The 20687-nt window shown below is 37.8% G+C and overlaps 1 protein-coding gene across 1 annotated transcript; it reads left to right on the top strand.

The window, feature by feature from the left end:
- The first annotated feature begins 34 nt into the window (after window positions 1–34).
- LOC139151335 (zinc finger protein 569-like) lies at window positions 35–15183 on the top strand. The gene is made up of 2 exons (XM_070724039.1): window positions 35–172; window positions 13818–15183. The coding sequence occupies exons 1-2, from the start codon at window positions 146–148 to the stop codon at window positions 15045–15047; spliced, it is 1257 nt and encodes a 418-aa protein (XP_070580140.1). The 5' UTR covers window positions 35–145; the 3' UTR covers window positions 15048–15183.
- Window positions 15184–20687: the final 5504 nt, after the last annotated feature.

Below are 20687 nucleotides of genomic sequence, written 5' to 3'. Positions count from 1 at the left end.
ACAAACTCAAGAGATTCGAGATTACGAGGGACTCTAGTCTGATAGTCCATGTAGCCGACACGAACACGAAGTGTCTGTTACCGGCTACCAAAAACCATGTAAAATAGTCAAGAATGAGCTACAAAATTGAGATTTTACTGGTAACATGGACTTACAGAAAAAGACTATGCTGGTAAGTTAACGAATTGCCATATATTCTAAATGGAGCGTTTTGGCGGCGGAGTTCTTTTTGCCTTTGCCACACTGTCTAGCCGCGAGCTCCATGGCGAGATGGCCGGTGATCTGCGACCTACCCTACCTGCGATCTACTCTTCCACTCATGAATAATTAATTAGGTTTATGCAAAATGTACAGTTTTATGCAAATTTCCTGTACGCCCGTGAAAGATGGGTGAATAGATCGCAGGTATATACTGCGATCTATGCTGACTTGCGAGCTATGCTACCTTGCGATCTACGCTCCACGATTGCAGATTTTGAACCAAATGTAGCCGTACATTCGGTCCGTTTACGGTGCATGATGTAATGGAGGCCCCCGGTGGAGGCCTTCAGCTGATTTATATTTCATTTTGTACTTCAGATCCGTAAGCTTATAGCGAGCGCGAGCGTCGTTAGGAGCAAACTAGAAATTCGCCAAACTTTGCGTGCTTTTCGCTAATCACCGTTTTCGCTGTAATCTGTTTGCAGCCAGTAATTTTGTTTTGACGACTGCAAATCTTCAAAATGGGATATTTAAAAAAATTCATCTAGCCATCACTTCCTTGCATTGTGTCATAAACTCTATACTAATGTCTGAGTAAAATAGAGGAAGGTTGCTCCACAATTCTCATTAGTGTCTTTTAATGTTTCGTACATGTGGTATGGTCTGATTGTGTATTATTTCGGTATTATTAATATTCATGTTTTATCATGTGTATTGTTTACTATTTGGTGTAAGAAATTAGCCATCGTGAGATGGTTGTCATTACTTGCGATGTGAACGTAAGAAACTCATGATGGAATAAATAATGTCCTGACAAAGTTGAAGATGTAAGCATATCGACGCATCCATACTTTAATAAATCAAATAAATAAATATTCATCCAATCGGTAGGCCTACAAGTATAGATCAAATTACTACAAGATAGAGTTGGGTAGATCGCATGGTTTTCTGTCAAACACACCTGCGATCAATACTTCCCTTCTACGCTACTCCAACAAATTACTTTACAGCACGCATATCTGTTCTTTCGGTTCACAGAAGAATTGCCACAAGCTAACCGCCACACCTCGATACGTACCGCGAATGTCGCAACATCTAACTTCAATAAATGAAGTCGGCCTATCTAAAGGCAGTGTCGGTCTGATCGCGGAACAATGATCATAAGGTGACGTGACTGGGATCTATACTTCTATCTGCTAGCTACGCTTCTCAAATATATTTTATTATTACCGTTCAATTGATAAATTTGATGTAATATTATATCATACAAAATACAATTATCCAGGACCGATTATCGATGGCACAAACCTCGCAAAATACGATTCACTGTCATCATCACAATAGCAGCCAGTGTTGATCGCAGGAAGTATAGCTCGCGGGTGACTCTGCTCTGCGATCTATACCTCCCTTGCGATCTATACTTCCCTCCGCTATCTATGCTTCTCCAATCTATCTTATTATTACTATTCAGTTGATAAATTCGATGTAATATCAAGTCATACCAAAACAATTATCCGGGATCCATTGTAGTGTCAGGAAGTTTAGCTCGCAGGTATCTCTGTGAGCTATACTTCCCTCTGCTATGTATGCTTCTCCAACGTGTTTTATTATTACCATTCAGTTGATAAATAAGATAGAATATTAAATCATACAAGAAAATTATCATGGATCAATTATCGATGTCACAAGCCTCGCAAAATACGATTCACTAGCATCACCACAACGGCAGCCAGTGTTGATCGCAGGAAGTATAGCTCGCAGGTAACTCTGCGATCTATCCTTCCCTTGCGATCTATACTTCCCTTTGTCTCTAGGCTTCTCCAACGTATTTTATTATTGCCGCTCAGTTTATATATTCGATTAACAATTATCCGAGATCGTTGATTGACCTCGATGCCACAAGCCTCGCAACCCGGTGGTGGCAGTCCCCGGGTTGGTGGGTACCCATGCGCGTTACCAAATTCACGGAAAAGGGGGTGTTTTTCTTCAGTCATCTCGGAGATTCTAGGTCCGTGAAATCGAGAAAAGGGGTATTTTTTCACCGTAACCTCCGAGATTAGGGGTAGTCCTTTCATAATCTCCATAGGACACTAAATCTGGTCTAGTCTCACTCTAGATGATTGTGTATGAATGTGACTAAAATCAGGTGAGGACAAACATTTGTGATGTATGTACATGTATACAAAGTCAACCTCCAGGGTCAACCCTGGAAGTCAACATACTAACCTCCTAGATTTCAAAAATAAGGGTATGTTTTTTACAGCTAATTTCTCCCAGATTTGCCACAAATAGGGGGTGTTTTTCTCAGAAATATTCTAGGAAAGGGGGTACTTTTCAAACTTGGGTAACAAGCATGGGTACCCACCAACCCGGGGACTGCCACCGCCGGGCCTCGCAACATACGATTCATTGGGATCACCGCAATGGCATGCACATGGCAGCCAGTAGTGTTGATCGCAGGAAGTATAGATCGCAAGGTAACTCTAAATCATACTACATAATTATCCGGGATCATTGATCGATGTTGATCGCACAAACCTCGCAAAATACCATTCACTAGCATCACCACAACCGCAGCCAGTGTTGATCGCAGGAAGTAGGCCTATAGCTCGCAGGTAATTCTGCGATCTATCCTTCCCTTGCGATCTATACTTCCCTTTGTCTCTAGGCTTCTCCAACGTATTTTATTATTACCGCTCAGTTTATATATTCGATTAACAATTATCCGAGATCGTTGATTGACCTCGATGCCATTAGCATCGCAACATACGATTCGTTGGCATCACCACACTGGCATGCACATGGCAGCCAGTGTTGATCCCAGGAAGTATAGCTCGCAGGTAACTCTGTGATCTATACTTCCCCAGCGATCTATACTTTCCCTCTGCTATATCTGCGCTTCTCCAACGTATTTTATTATTACCGTTCAATTTATAATTCGATTTAATACTAAATCACACCAAAACAATTATCCGTGACCGTTGATCGATCTCGATGCCACAAAGATCGCAACACACGATTCACTAACTAGTATCACCACAATGGCAGCCATTGTTGATTGCAGGAAGTAGGCTATAGCTGGCAGGTAATTCTGCGATCTATACTTCCCTAGCGATCTAAACTTCCCTTTGCGATCAACGCTTCCCAGATGCATTTTATTGTTTTGTTCGATTGATAATTCAAACTTAATACTGAACGTTTGAAAACAATTATACAGGATCAAAAAAATTTCGATACCACAAACCCTGCAACATAAAATTCACATCCATCGCCAAGGGGAAGCCATGCAGTGTTGGTCGCAGGAAGTTTACCTCGCCGATACCTCTGCGATCTATACTTCCCTTGTGATCTACGCTTCCCAAATACATTCTGCTGATTTCGTTCAATTTATAGACTCCAGTCAATACTAAGCCATTCTAAAACAATAATTAGGGGTTGGTTATCGATGCCAAAAACCTCACGACATAATAGTCACAGGCGTCACAGCCCCGGGGTCACAGCTCTTTAGCCAGTGTTAATGGTCGCCGGGCAGGGGGAAGTGTAGTTCGCAGGTATAGCATGAGCCTGGTAACCATAACACTTCCCTTCGAGACCACGTCAAAAGATAAAAATCCGAATTCTTTAAGTTTGGGGTGGGGAGGGTTTTGTGGTGAGGGGGTTTAACCAAAAAGTTTCATCCTGCAAAAATATTCTTGTTTGAATTTGTCTGAAAGACATTTATATATTGAGCTGCTTATATTACAGGGACTGATAAGCTTTTAGCTACTATAGACTATAGTCTATAGAAGCTATTGGGATGGGTATCCGTCCGGCGTCCGTCGTCAGTCTGTGTATGTATGTATGTATGTATGTATGTATGTATGTATGTATGTATGTATGTATGTCCGTTTGTGAGGCGTCCGTCCACTCAAATATCTTGAGAACCGCAGTACTTACTGATTTGATATTTGTTGTGTAGATGAAAAATACGATTTTGAGAAACTGTTTTTTTAATTTTTTGATATTGTTGAAAATAGGCAAATTAATGCCAAAAAGGTGTTTTTGGTAAAAATCTTCTTCTTCATAACCGCTGGTCAGACAGCTTTGTTATTTGGTATACAGGTCCCTAGGGGTAACCCAACTTAGACTTGTTCAAATTGTGATGAAATATGCAAATCTGTATTTTTAAGAATTTTTTTGTCATTTTTGGTCAAAATTTGACTTACATTGTATGTAATTCTTGTACTGTATAAACCCTATCATTCACCCAGAAAAAAAATTAATATGATTTTAAATAATTGAATTAATTAGGAAAAAATCAAAGCCAAAATAATTTTAGTGTAGAATTATCAGAAAGTTCAACTTTTTTTGACAGTTCATAGTGAAATGCTTACCATCGTGGAGGATTAAAACATGTAAAGGCAACTTTCCTGAATCCCAACTTTGACATATTCTGAACCGTCATTTATTGTGCCCTGTATGTTATCTAAAAGAAATTGCTCAAAATAGTCAATAGAGATAGAGATAGAGATAGAGAAAGCTCTAATTTCCATTTATGGTTGACTTGGTAAGGATAAAATAAAATTACTTTTTGAGGAAAAAATAGAGTGGTCAATTAAAAGAGTGGTTAAAGTGATAGGGTTTTTATGGTAAAGCTGGGCTGTATAAAGATTCCTCATGTGCTATTTATAGCAATTATGCAATCTGTGTAAACAGTGCAATGAAAGTGTAACATGATTCCTTATAATGCTTTTGATGACCTTGAACTTCTTAAGTTTCAAACATTTGTCTCTTCAGTGTGCTTTCTCTGAGTATGTACAGTCTCAACTTATTAAACAGAACTCACAATGTTAATCAAAGATATCCACCTTCTTCATCAATACATGTGTCACAAAAGGTTATTCTCTACATAACTCAACAGAGCTCTGTCAACTGTTGAGTTGCTTGTTCTTTCAAAACCGCTGGTCAGACAGCTTTAATATTTAGTTTACTTGTCCGTAGGATGACCTTAGTGAGATAATTTCATACAGTCAGGAAATACTTAATTTTGTATCCATGTCTATAGTAGCTTCAGGGACTTTGGCCCTATGTTTAACAGAAAGAAATGGTTTTTTTTCATTAGAACATTGTCGTTATTTGCAACTTTCTGTCCTGGTAATGTTTTGAGTATGATTGGAATTATCACAGTGAAGATTAAATGGGAACCTCTGATTATTGATATTCATCATTAAGGTTCAATGGAGGTGGGCGTTTGGGTGTACTTGGATCAGAAATTTTTGAACTTTTGACGTCGTCTCTTATGCAGGTCATCTATTTCCCATTGTCATCTATACTTTCATTGCCATCTACACTCACATTGCCGTCTATACTCCCATTGCCATCTATATTCGTTTCGATAAAAAAATCCATTAAAATTTGGACAGCGAGTCCCGCATGTCAATAGCCTATTGACAGGCGCGGCGTTGCAAGGTGCAATCGTACGTGGTAAACTTCTACAATTACTCAAAATTACGACTTTATTCATAATTAAGTGTACAAAAGGCTTTATCAAGCAATCTAACAAGTATTGCACAGTTATATAGGCTTAAATATGGTGTATTTTGGCGAAAAACCTCCCGCGTGTCAATAGCCACATCCTGGCTATTGACAGGCGCGGCGTTGGTGCAACATATCGTACACGGTAAAGTCTACAATTACTCAAGATTGCAGCGACTTTGTCCATAATTGAGTGTACAAAGGCTTTATCAAGCATTCTAACAAGCATTGGACAGTTTTTATTAGGCTTAGGCCTAAATATGGTGAATTTTGACGAAAAACCTCCCGCGTGACAATAGCCAACTTTCAAGTTGTCTATTGACAGGCGCCTGTCAATAGCCGGATTCTGTCTATTGACAGGCGCCACGGCCTAAAATAATAGAATTCTTCTCCTTTCTAACATTGGAAAGGTTACTAAACATGGGCAAGAAGTTCATCACATCCGTAATAACCTCCCTGTGATTGAGTGATCGTAAAAACCACCTTTCTCCCATTACATTTTCGTATTCACCAGACTCCATTTTGAAATAGGCAGTGTAGTCTGAATAGAACTCGCTGTCATGCATAAGTAGCAATATTTGCATAAATCTAATTAATTATTCATGAGTGGAAGAGTAGATCACAGGTAGGGTAGGTCGCAGATGACTGGAAATGGCTCCGGCTGAGAAAAATTACGTCACTCGCGTCCCCATGTGATTGATATCGTCGTAAACCATGTGCCCCTTTATTTGCGGCAACAGCCTGGCGCTACCCAGCAGAGGGTTTGATTTTTACGTAGGTCCGTGAAGCGGAGATATTATGCTCTGGCCCGCGAGAATGGTGATTCATTGAGGAGGAGGTTCACTCTCTTCCCTGACGTAACGACTGTGTACATACCTATTATATACTTGATTGGGACTGCTGTGGAGATAGTCTCGGTGACCCACAGGGTCATTAGGCATTACCAGGCATAACAAGAGTTGAAAAAATTAATAAATTTATGAATATGAATACTTATGATAAATATAAATTATTTCTGTGATTATTGTATACTTGTAAGTACCCTACTGCACTCGAATCTTGAATGATCAGATTACAGACAATTATTAATAGCTTTATGATTACTAATATCTTGATAAAAACTTAATATTTCTGTCATTACTAAATACCTTCAAAGTACCCTACAGCACTCAAATCCTAAATGATAATCATGCCAAATTCACTCAGCTCTAGCCCTCAGAAATATGGTCAATGTAGTTACACTGCAACAGTATTCCTGAGTAACTTGATGCGCGGTCACAGTACTGCTTCCGCAGACTCTCTAAACAGTAAATAATAGAAAGGGGCCGACTCAGACCATCCAATTCCAAGCAGTGCACAGGCCTTCAAATAGCTCATGATTTCTTCTTTGCTACTTGTCGATTTTTAAAATTTGTACTGCACTGGGGCAAGTTGATACTGCCCTGGTTTTAGACCCTTAGCCGTCCAACATCCATAAAGAAATGATGCATCCTTGAGAGTTCAGGCCATTTTCAGAGCATTCCCACTCAACCGGCAACATATCTGATTTGCATAGATTCAAAATTGGCGCGTCACAATTGTCACACAATTGGCTGCACATACAGCACAATTCAGGGGTTATAGGCCGTTTTGTCATCAATGATGTCAGCATCTAGATAAATGCTAATAATCAATCCACCCTCACAAACTTCATGCAAGTGCAAGCAGGAGAGTCTGGGTCACCGAGACTACTGTGGAGACTGCTTCACAGCAGGGCCTGAGGTCCCAATAAAATACTCAAACAAATCAGACTCTGGACCTTGTCAAAATCAAATTAGTGGTTGCAATTACAAGCAATCTGTGAGCCACAGGTTGCAACAGACTCACTTGCTGTACAACCACAGGTTAGCCAGGAAAAAAACAAACAAGCATGCATACAAAATAAGAAACAAAAAATAAACAAACATACAAACCAGCATACAAATATATAAAATAAATCATAAACAAATATACAAACAAATAGATAAACAAAAACTCAAGAACGTTGAATAAATAAGCAGACAAATAAATGTATACACACATGCACACACACACACACACACACACACACACACATATATATAATATATATATATATATATATATATATATATATATATATATATATATTGAAGTGTACAGATGTCCTCGTTAGAAATTACAGTGCTCAATGCAAAAGCAGAGCATTATAAATAAACAAATTATTTCAAGTACAAAGTAATGAAATCTATTACTTAAGTTTCATGCATCTTGCAATCCACTCTATCTGAGGATTGCAAGATGCATGAAACATGAATCGAACATAATAGATTTCATTACTTTGTACTTGAAGTAATCTGTTTATATATATATATATATATATATATATATATATATATATATATATATATATATATATATATATATATATATATAAAATACTCTCTGTGCCCAAGTTCAGAGGTTGCCATAAAGCCATTATGGTCATAACCGGGAGGGCACATTGTATACATTTTGTGTATATATATATATATATATATATATATATATATATATATATATATATATATATATGCGATTGGCCCATTTGTGATTACGAAAAACTGAGCACAGTGACCTACTAAAAAACTGAGCACAGTGAACCTACTAAAAAACATTTTTTCAAAAGTATGAGACATATATGACTTAGATGCTACTCAAAATTGACAATACTGGTAGTTTAAAATTGTCCACAAAATAAACGTTTTAATCTCTAAAATTGCGGGTGTAATAATGGCAAATTTGACAGAAAATATATAATTCCATTCAGTCACACTTTTTTCATTAAAACTAGTGTCTTTACTGTTCAAAGTTTTTTGTGTTATTTTATGGTGAGAATGAGAAAATTTTGAAAATTAAGCATGGTGACTGACAGATGACCCCATCATTTTTGAGCTCCCATAGCCATATGTATATATGGCAATGGAAGCTATTCTTATAGGCTAGGAAAATGTCTGTATGTATGTATACGGATAGTTTTCAGTCGGATTCGAACCCACAACATACGGCATCAGTCGCCTAGCTGAGAGGCCAGAGACAGAACCAGTCGGCTAAATCTCCACTCCCAAAAAAGAGTGGTTCAATAGCCGGCTAAGTTGTTACATTTTTCTGACTGATATGTCTGTATGTCGTTATGTCTGTATGTCTGTCCGTCAACATCAAAAACTCCAAAACCGCTGTACATTTCATCTTGATATTTGGTGTGTACATGGATGATGGGCTGTAGATGAGATTTTGTTCAAATGAAGTTGTCATTGCCAAAAATATGCAAATTAAGTGAAAAAATGTAAAAACAGTCAAATTGAAAAAAACTCAATAACCACTGAGCAGATTACATGAAAAATTAGCATGTAAGTACTTTGGGCTGACATGAAATGATTGTGCACATCTTGGGTCAGTATCTTGGACTTGCTATTTTTCATGAATTTTTTTGTAATTTTCTCCCATTTTTGGTCAAAAAATCTTCTTCTCTGAAACCACAAGTCCGATTGATTTGAAACTTGGTATGGAAGTGCATAGGAGTGACCTTTCCAAAATTTGGGCAAATCGTGGTGAAATTTGCATATTTTTAGTTTACACGTCCATAGACTCCCATGTATAAGGCAGATCTCCATAGATTCCCATGTATAAGGCCACGAAAAATAAAAATTTAGTTTCTCATCGTATTCATATTGCAAAAAGGATGCAGTGACACAATTTTTAGTCCCCAGGGATAAAGTCCAGTGGGCTTATAGATTGGGTCATGTCCGTCTGTTCGTCCATCCGTGAGTCCATCCGTTCACTCAGATATCTCGGATATTTTGACAAAATGTCATGTGACCTTGATGACCTTTGATCTCAAATATACATACTGTATTTGTCCATAACTCAGTGACCACAAGTGCTACCACCCTTCATATATGGTATGATGGGACACCTTATGACGCCACATATTGTACCTCATTAATTATGCACATATCTAATTTTGAGCGAGCCAATAGAGCTAGAGGTCTGATTTTTGGTATATAGGGATAACTTAGCAATACAATTTTTTTGACCAAATGTCACGTGACCTCGGTGACCTTTGACCTCAAATATACATATTTGTCCATAACTCAGTAACCACAAGTGCTACAGCCTTCATGTATGGTATGATGGGACACCTTATGACGCCACATATTTTACCTCATTAATTATGCACATATCTAATTTTGAGCAAGCCAATAGAGCTAAAGGTCTGATTTTTGGTATATAGGGATAACTTAGCAATACATTTTTTTTGACCAAATGTCATGTGACCTCGGTGACCTTTGACCTCAAATATACATATTTGTCCATAACTCAGTAACCACAATTGCTACAGCCTTCATGTAGGGTATGATGGGACACCTTATGACGCCACATATTTTACCTCATTAATTATGCACATATCTAATTTTGAGCGAGCCAATAGAGCTAAAGGTCTGATTTTTGGTATATAGGGATAACTTAGCAATACATTTTTTTTGACCAAATGTCATGTGACCTCGGTGACCTTTGACCTCAAATATACATATTTGTCCATAACTCAGTAACCACAAGTGCTACAGCCTTCATTTATGGTATGATGAGACACCTTATGACGCCTCATATTTTACCTCATTAATTATGTGCATATCTAATTTTGAGCGAGCCAATAGAGCTAGAGGTCTGATTTTTGGTATATAGGGATAACTTAGCAATACAATTTTTTTGACCAAATGTCACGTGACCTCGGTGACCTTTGACCTCAAATATACATATTTGTCCATAACTCAGTAACCACAAGTGCTACACCCTTCATATTTGGTATGATTGGACACCTTATGACACCACATACTGTACTTCAATAATTATGCACATATCTCATTCTGAGCAAGCCAATAGAGCTGGATGTCTGATTTTTGGTATATAGGGATAACTATAGGAGAGAAATTTTTGACCAAATGTCATGTGACCTCGATGACCTTTTACCTAAAATATATGTTTATGTCAATAAATAAGTAACCAAAAGTGCTATGTCCTTTGTATTTAGTAGGATTGGAGACCTTATGACAACACACACTTTACCTCATTAATTATGCACACACCTCATTCTGGTCAAGCCAATAGAGCTAGAGATCTGTTTTTTTGGTATATAGTTATATATTTATACTTGAAGTAATTTGATATACAGTACACTTTGGGTGACCTCACTTAAGTTTGTTCAAATCGTCATGTGGTGAAATTTTAATATATATTTTTCAAGCATTTTGTGCTGGTTTTGGTAACCACGTGTCCGATTGCTTTGAAATTTGATATGCAGTTTACTTTCAGGTGACGTCTGAGTTTATGATGAAATTTTCAATTGTGTATTTTTGCAGTTATTTTTGCCACTTTTTGTCTGGCCATTGAAATGAGCTATCAAAGATTTCAACCTTCAACAACACGTGAACAACACATTTTTGAGCTCCCATAGCCATATGTATATATGGCAATGGAAGCTATTCTTATAGGCTAGGAAAATGTCTGTATGTATGTATACGGATAGTTTTCAGTCGGATTCGAACCCACAACATACGGCATCAGTCGCCTAGCTGAGAGGCCAGAGACAGAACCAGTCGGCTAAATCTCCACTCCCAAAAAAGAGTGGTTCAATAGCCGGCTAAGTTGTTACATTTTTCTGACTGATATGTCTGTATGTCGTTATGTCTGTATGTCTGTCCGTCAACATCAAAAACTCCAAAACCGCTGTACATTTCATCTTGATATTTGGTGTGTACATGGATGATGGGCTGTAGATGAGATTTTGTTCAAATGAAGTTGTCATTGCCAAAAATATGCAAATTAAGTGAAAAAATGTAAAAACAGTCAAAATTGAAAAAAACTCAATAACCACTGAGCAGATTACATGAAAAATTAGCATGTAAGTACTTTGGGCTGACATGAAATGATTGTGCACATCTTGGGTCAGTATCTTGGACTTGCTATTTTTCATGAATTTTTTGTAATTTTCTCCCATTTTTGGTCAAAAAATCTTCTTCTCTGAAACCACAAGTCCGATTGATTTGAAACTTGGTATGGAAGTGCATAGGAGTGACCTTTCCAAAATTTGGGCAAATCGTGGTGAAATTTGCATATTTTTAGTTTACACGTCCATAGACTCCCATGTATAAGGCAGATCTCCATAGATTCCCATGTATAAGGCTACGAAAAATAAAATTTAGTTTCTCATCGTATTCATATTGCAAAAAGGATGCAGTGACACAATTTTTAGTCCCCAGGGATAAAGTCCAGTGGGCTTATAGATTGGGTCATGTCGTCTGTTCGTCCATCCGTGAGTCCATCCGTTCACTCAGATATCTCGGATATTTTGACAAAATGTCATGTGACCTTGATGACCTTTGATCTCAAATATACATACTGTATTTGTCCATAACTCAGTGACCACAAGTGCTACCACCCTTCATATATGGTATGATGGGACACCTTATGACGCCACATATTGTACCTCATTAATTATGCACATATCTAATTTGAGCGAGCCAATAGAGCTAGAGGTCTGATTTTTGGTATATAGGGATAACTTAGCAATACAATTTTTTTGACCAAATGTCACGTGACCTCGGTGACCTTTGACCATAAATATACACATTTGTCCATAACTCAGTAACCACAAGTGCTACAGCCTTCATGTATGGTATGATGGGACACCTTATGACGCCACATATTTTACCTCATTAATTATGCACATATCTAATTTTGAGCGAGCCAATAGAGCTAAAGGTCTGATTTTTGGTATATAGGGATAACTTAGCAATACATTTTTTTTGACCAAATGTCATGTGACCTCGGTGACCTTTGACCTCAAATATACATATTTGTCCATAACTCAGTAACCACAAGTGCTACACCCTTCATGTATGGTATGATGGGACACCTTATGACGCCACATATTTTACCTCATTAATTATGCACATATCTAATTTTGAGCGAGCCAATAGAGCTAAAGGTCTGATTTTTGGTATATAGGAATAACTTAGCACATTACAATTCATTTTTTTGACCAAATGTCATGTGACCTCGGTGACCTTTGACCTCAAATATACATATTTGTCCATAACTCAGTAACCACAAGTGCTACAGCCTTCATTTATGGTATGATGAGACACCTTATGACGCCACATATTGTACCTCATTAATTATGTGCATATCTAATTTTGAGCGAGCCAATAGAGCTAGAGGTCTGATTTTTGGTATATAGGGATAACTTAGCAATACAATTTTTTTGACCAAATGTCACGTGACCTCGGTGACCTTTGACCTCAAATATACATATTTGTCCATAACTCAGTAACCACAAGTGCTACACCCTTCATATTTGGTGTGATTGGACACCTTATGACACATAAACACATACTGTACTTCAATAATTATGCACATATCTCATTCTGAGCAAGCCAATAGAGCTGGATGTCTGATTTTTGGTATATAGGGATAACTATAGGAGAGAAATTTTTTGACCAAATGTCATGTGACCTCGATGACCTTTTACCTAAAATATATGTTTATGTCAATAAATAAGTAACCAAAAGTGCTATGTCCTTTGTATTTAGTAGGATTGGAGACCTTATGACAACACACACTTTACCTCATTAATTATGCACACACCTCATTCTGGTCAAGCCAATAGAGCTAGAGATCTGTTTTTTTGGTATATAGTTATATATTTATACTTGAAGTAATTTGATATACAGTACACTTTGGGTGACCTCACTTAAGTTTGTTCAAATATATATTTTTCAAGCATTTTGTGCTGGTTTTGGTAACCACGTGTCCGATTGCTTTGAAATTTGATATGCAGTTTACTTTCAGGTGACGTCTGAGTTTATGATGAAATTTTCAATTGTGTATTTTTGCAGTTATTTTTGCCACTTTTTGTCTGGCCATTGAAATGAGCTATCAAAGATTTCAACCTTCAACAACACGTGTCAAAAGCGGAGCTATGTCTGCCGCTAGGTCGCTTGTTCTTATCCTTGTAAACCTTGCATGCATTAAACTTCTTAAATATTGCCTGTTATTTATTCCAGAATACTCAAGGCAGTTTGGAAAGTTCAACAAGTGGCATGACAACACATACTGAAGGGAAGCTATTTTTCTGCGAAGGATGTGGAAAGGGTTTTGCACAGAGTGGATCTCTCAAATGTCACATCAGGACACATACAAATGAAAAACCATTTGTCTGCAAAGTGTGTGGAAAGGGTTTTGCACAGAGTGGATCTCTCAAATGTCACATCAGGACACATACAAATGAAAAACCATTTATCTGCAAAATGTGTGGCAAGAGTTTCACAAAAAATGCAACGCTCAAAAATCATATGACGACACATACAAATGAAAAGCCATTCGTCTGCAAACTATGTGGCAAGGGTTTTGCAAAGAATGTACAACTCACAGTTCACATGAGGAGTCATACTAACGAAAGGCCATTTGTCTGCAAAGTGTGTTGCAAGAGTTTTACAACGACAACAAATCTTAAACGTCACATCAGGACACATACAAATGAAAAGCCATTTGTCTGCAAAATGTGTGGCAAGGGTTTTATTCAGAATGTAAATCTAACAGTTCACATGAGGATTCATACAAACGAAAGGCCATTTGTCTGCAAAGTGTGTGGAAAGGGTTTTACAAGGACAATTAATCTTGAACGTCACATCAGGACACATACAAATGAAAAGCCATTTGTCTGCAAAATGTGTGGCAAGGGTTTTACAGTGAAAACAAGTCTTACACGTCACATCAGGACGCATACAAATGAAAAGCCATTTGTCTGCAAAGTGTGTGGCAAGAGTTTTACAAGGACAACAAGACTTACATGTCACATGAGGATTCATACAAATGAAAAGCCATTTATCTGCAAAGTGTGTGGAAAGAGTTTTACAGTGAAAACAAGTCTTGACATCCACTTGAGGATTCATACAAATGAAAAGCCATTTGTCTGCGAAGTGTGTGGCAAGGGTTTTACTAAGAATGTAAATCTTACAGTTCACATCAGGACACATACAAACGAAAGGCCGTTTGTCTGCAAAGTGTGTGGAAATTGTTTTGCACAGAGTGGATCTCTCAAACGTCACATCAGGACACATACAAATGAAAAGCCGTTTGTCTGCAAAATGTGTGGCAAGAGTTTTACAGTGAAAACAAGTCTTACACGTCACATCAGGACGCATACAAATGAAAAGCCGTTTGTCTGCAAAGTGTGTGGCAAGAGTTTTACAAGGACAACAAGACTTACATGTCACATGAGGATTCATACATGAAAAGCCATTTATCTGCAAAGTGTGTGGAAAGAGTTTTACAGTGAAAACAAGTCTTGACATCCACTTGAGGATTCATACAAATGAAAAGCCATTTGTCTGCGAAGTGTGTGGCAAGGGTTTTGCAAAGAAAACAAGTCTTAACCTTCACATCAGAATACATACAAATGAAAAGCCCTTTGTTTGCAATGTGTGTGGCAACGGTTTTGCAAGGAATGGAACTCTCAAAAATCACATCAGGACACATACAAAAGAAAAGCCATTTAGCTAAGTATACAAGGCTCATTTGCTTTGTGGAACACTCGGAGGACATGTTAGATAAATGCCACACTTAGACACAAAACTATAAACCCTATGCTAGTTCAAGGATCTCTATAGGTTTCCCATATGAAATATATTACATTTCAGGTCATTGAGGCCCTGTGTAGGATCTCCAAAGGACCTACATGGTAAGGTTTCGTACAGGACTTGAACCTTACGCAAGCTGTATAGTGCCTGCATAGGGTTCCTATAAGAAAGTTGTACAAGCTCTGTAAGATCAATGTAGGGTTACTGTTAGAACCTTACACTTAGGTCCTATAGGCTCTGTCTAAGATCCCTGTGGCATAAAGGTTCTTACAGAAAGCTTAGACAAGTCGTATAATAACTGAGAAACAGTAAGTGAGGCTACCCACAATTCCCCTTGATTTGTGCACTCGGACATTATTTGCTAAAGGCTTCTTCAATTTTATCAGGTTCTGAACAATTTGAAACTTAGAATTTAATTTAAGGATTATTTGTTAAAACTATGTTCCAAAATTATTGGTTATGTTTAAAATTCAAGAGTAAATTTAATAAAAAGTCGATGTATGAAGGTGCTAAAAATTGTTATACCACTCTCCGCCTCGTGCCCATTGTTCTAACCATGCCTTCTAATTTCCATAACCGAATATTTTATTATTACCACCTGGCTTTCTTTTGTTTAAAAAGTGTCCGATTTACAAGTTCTTTTGTTTAAAAGTGTCCGATTTACTAGTAAATCGGACAGTTCTTTTGTTAAAAACTGTCCAGTTTACTAGTAAATCGGACACTTTTAAACAAAAGAACTTGTAAAATGGACACTTTTTAAACAAAAGAAAGTCACGTGGCGACAAGTTAAAAAAACCCAAATGCGAGACATTTACCAGAAGTAATGTATTTCACCATCAAGTACAGAGTAAAGACACTTTAAAAGAATCACCGGACTGAATTAATTTTGCACGACTGTGCATCTTAAAATCAATTACAGGTCACCGTGAAATAACGGTATTGATTCTGAAATTTAAGACTTCAAAGTCAGTTATCAAACACTGAATGTGGAGATTTCAGTCGCCTTTGTTAAAGTTAAATTTAGCTACAGGCAAACACACACGCAGTACCACAGTCATTGTGGATCTAGACATATTGTTTTTCGTACTTGCAGCTTCTGTTGCGCCTTTCTCTGGTGTGGCTGTGTAGCTTGGTCTTCCGATTGTGGTCGTTAGCACTGGCGTGACAGGGGAACTTTTCTTTTCCATCTTTGGCAGTTGAAGTGCACCGGATACAGCTTTCATTTGTACTTCATCCGCCATATCGAAATAAGAAGAGCGACTCGACAATTGCGTGTATGCTGCTCAAAGTTTTCGACTCAAATGAGAAAAGCGTGGCTCTAACGTCGATCTGCAAACACCTTTTCACTTCATTCAACCAACCAATCAATCAAACATAATTCATACAATTCAAATCACAGGCGCTTGGCACATTGCTGGGATAATAATCGTATTTAATATGTAGAATGTCTATATACGACTTGATTATTCAATAAAAGAATCACCCGTACGTGATATTAGTGTAGGCCTATAGGCCTACATGTTGACTTGCATTGCAGTTGTACCTATGGCTGCCAGGCTCGGGCCCGGCGAACGCACTGCATAATCATCAATGTGTAGAATGTCTACATGACTTCATTATTTATTAAAGAATAACGGTGCGTGATATTACTGTACATGTCAGCTTGCTTAACCGAGCGGCTGTAGAGCTCTGCAGGGCTTTGGCTCGGCTTTGGCCTGTTGTCTACTGCTGCACAGACAGGAAGTCAAGGCGTGAAAGTAATTCACAGCCCGATTTCATAAATCAGCGAAATTCACGAACTCTGAGCGTTTCCGGTGATAAAAACTGGTCAACGGTCAGATGGTTGCATAAACAATCGATCGACTGGCCTCTTTTGCCTAAAATCACACCTTACCCTATGCTACTGGCGAGAAATCGTCCTGAAATTGGCTGGGCACACCAACCCAGCGCCGGCCATTTTGAATGAGCTGCATTCAATGTACGCGTCCAATGAGAGAAGAGCAATGACGTCATCTGCCAAGGGTTGTATGCACTGGCGCATACATTGCATGCAGCTTATTCAAAATGGCCGGCGCTGGGTTGGTGTGCCCAGCCGATTTCAGAACGATTTCTCGCCAGTAGCATAGGGTAAGGTATGATTTTAGGCAAAAGAGGCCAGTCGATCGATTGTTTATGCAACCATCTGACCGTTGACCAGTTTTTATCACCGGGAACGCTCAGAGTTCGTGAATTTCGCTGATTTATGAAATCGGGCTGTGAATTACTTTCACGCCTTGACTTCCTGTCTGTGCAGCAGTGGACAACAGGCCAAAGCCGGGCCAAAGCCCCGCAGAGCTCTACAGCCGCTCGGTTAAGCTAGCCGACATGTACAGTAATATCATGTACCGTTATTCTTTAATAAATAATGAAGTCATGTAGACATTCTACACATTGATGATTATGCAGTGCGTTCGCCGTGCCCGAGCCAGGCAGCCATAGGTACAATGCCAGTCAACGTGTAGGCCTATAGGCCTACACTAATATCGCGTAGGGTGATTCTTTTATTGAATAATCAGGTTCAATATAGACATTCTACATATTAAATACGATTATTATCCAAGCAATGTGCCAAGCGCCTGTGATTCAAATCAAACCAGGTGCTCAACCCACGTCATCGCACTACAATAGCAACACATGTCAACTTTGTTTTATCCAATCATGGGTTATTTTTAGCTACTATAGACTATAGTCTATAGAAGCTATTGGGATGGGTATCCGTCCGGCGTCCGGCGTCAGTCTGTATGTATGTATGTATGTATGTATGTATGTATGTCCGTTTGTGAGGCGTCCGTCCACTCAAATATCTTGAGAACCGCAGTACTTACTGATTTGATATTTGTTGTGTAGATGAAAAATATGATTTTGAGAAACTGTTTTTTTTAATTTTTTGATATTGTTGAAAATAGGCAAATTAATGCCAAAAAAGGTGTTTTTGGTAAAAAATCTTCTTCTTCATAACCGCTGGTCAGCTTTGTTATTTGGTTTACAGGTCCCTAGGGATAACCCAACTTAGATTTGTTCAAATTGTGATGAAATATGCAAATGTGTATTTTTAAGGAATTTTTTTGTCATTTTTGGTCAAAATTTGACTTACACTGTATTGTTGTACTGTATAAACCCTATCAATTCACCCAGAAAAAATAATTAATATGATTTTAAATAATTGAATTAATTAGGAAATCATCAAAGCCAATATAATTTTAGTGTGGAATTATCAGAAAGTTCAACTTTTTTTGACAGTTCATAGTGAAATGCTTACCATCTTGGAGGATTAAAACATGTAAAGGCAACTTTCCTGAATCCTAACTTTGATATATTCTGAACCACCATTTATGTTATCTAAAAGAAATTGCTCAAAATAGTTTGTCATGATAGGGTGGTCAAATAAATAGAGATAGAGAAAGTTCTAATTTCCATTTATGGTTGACTTGGTAAGGATAAAATAAGATTACTTTTTGAGGAAAAAAATAGAGTGGTCAATTAAAAGAGTGGTCAAAGTGATAGGGTTTTTATGGTAAAGCTGGGCTGTAAGATTCCTCATGTGCTATTTATAGCAATTATGCAATCTGTGTAAACAGTGCAATGAAAGTGTAACATGATTCCTTATAATGCTTTTGATGACCTTGAACTTCTTAAGTTTCAAACATTTGTCTCTTGAGTGTGCTTTCTCTGAGTACGTACAGTCTCAACTTATTCAACAGAATTTACTTACAATGTTAATTTGAAAGTTAAAATGTGCTTGGTTAATAGGATGAAAATACTGATATTAAAAGATATTCACCTCAAGATTCTTTATAACCTGACAGATATGCTGTTTTTTTATGACGTAAATCTTGATTTAAGCAAGTCTTGTTTACTTTAATTAGAATGTAATTAACTCTCGTTTATTAGCTACTGTAGACTAATATAGTGTGATGAAATAAGCAAATCTGTATTTTTACGGAATTTTTTCCATTTTTGGTCAGGCCATCCTGAAATGAGCTATCAAAGATATCCACCTTCTTCATCAATACATGTGTCACAAAAGCTTATTCTCTACATAACACAGCAGAGCTCTGTCAACTGTTGAGTCGCTTGTTTTTTCAAAACCACTGGTCAGACAGCTTTAATATTTGGTTTACAGGTCCCTAGGATGACCTTAGTGAGATAATTTCATACAGACAGGAAATACTTAATTTTGTATCCATGTCTATAGTAGCTTCAGGGACTTTGGCCCTATGTTTTTATAGTTTCGTTCAACAAGGTGTCAAAACGCGTCAATGTTTTCCTGCCAAAGTTTCAACTTGCACTGCTCTAAAATTACAAATAAAAACACTCGGCGTGCAAACAAGGCTCTAAAACTCGGCAAATTCGTGGTATAACACGGTAAGCGAACTCGTAGTCGGCGGTTTACGGAATTTAACGGTACAGTTTGCTATAAAACTCCTCGGCCCTGTGGGCCTCGGAGTTTTACTGGCAAACTGTACCGTTAAATTCCATAAACCGCCTCCGACTCGTCCGCTTACCTATAGTAAACTTGTCAAGGTAAAGTTATCAGCAACTAAGATGGTCTCATCATAGCACCTGTCAGACATGCAAATTTCCTTTGTTGTGAACATTAAAAAAAATCAATACCCTTTCTTTTGCCAACACAGATGCAACTTATTCCCTTAGTTTCCTTGGAAATATTGTCAATGGCTGTCAAAAATCTATGTCAACAAAATTACAAAATTGCTATCTCCTCCGCAGAAAAGGGGTTATTCTTCTCATTATTCACAGTGAGAAATCAGAAAATTATGATTATCAAAACTATGTTGCCAGAATTTTGAAATATGGACCAAGTTGTTCTGTGTACAGAAGAAATTTGCTTCAGTTCAGTGAGTGATCTCCGTGTGTACGGATCATGGAGAATTGTGGGCTAAGCCTCACTAACTGTGTGAGAGTACGTAGGATTCCCATGAGAACCATATACTGGGGTACAGTCCACTAGAGATTGTGCATAGTTTCTATTTGAACCCTACAGAGCGCTTTTTGTCGCTGAATGTATCTACTGTCCTTACAAGTGTCTTGTTCATCTTACACGTATGTCCAGGGGAACTTATAGTCTTTGTCATGTTTGTGTGTGTTTGTCCATCCATGGGTCTGTTCATGCTAATTTCTAAGAGATGCCTGCAGCAGTTTCATTCAAACTTGGTAAAAGAATTATTACCTATATCATAAATAAGCATGTCAATTTTTTTTGTAATACGATTCAGAATCAAAGATGCCCAGGGGAAT

This window comes from Ptychodera flava, chromosome 15, assembly GCF_041260155.1.
Source record: "Ptychodera flava strain L36383 chromosome 15, AS_Pfla_20210202, whole genome shotgun sequence".
In the NCBI taxonomy this organism is placed as follows: Eukaryota; Metazoa; Hemichordata; class Enteropneusta; family Ptychoderidae; genus Ptychodera; species Ptychodera flava.
The sequence above is the reverse complement of the archived record's forward strand: the minus strand, read 5'-3'. Positions and strand labels throughout refer to the sequence as shown.

Coding starts and splice junctions, on each gene's coding strand:
- LOC139151335 (XM_070724039.1), top strand. CDS start 146: ATGGACTTACAGAAAAAGACTATGCTG. Junction 173..13,817: donor TACAGAAAAAGACTATGCTG/GTAAGTTAACGA, acceptor TATTTATTCCAG/AATACTCAAGGCAGTTTGGA.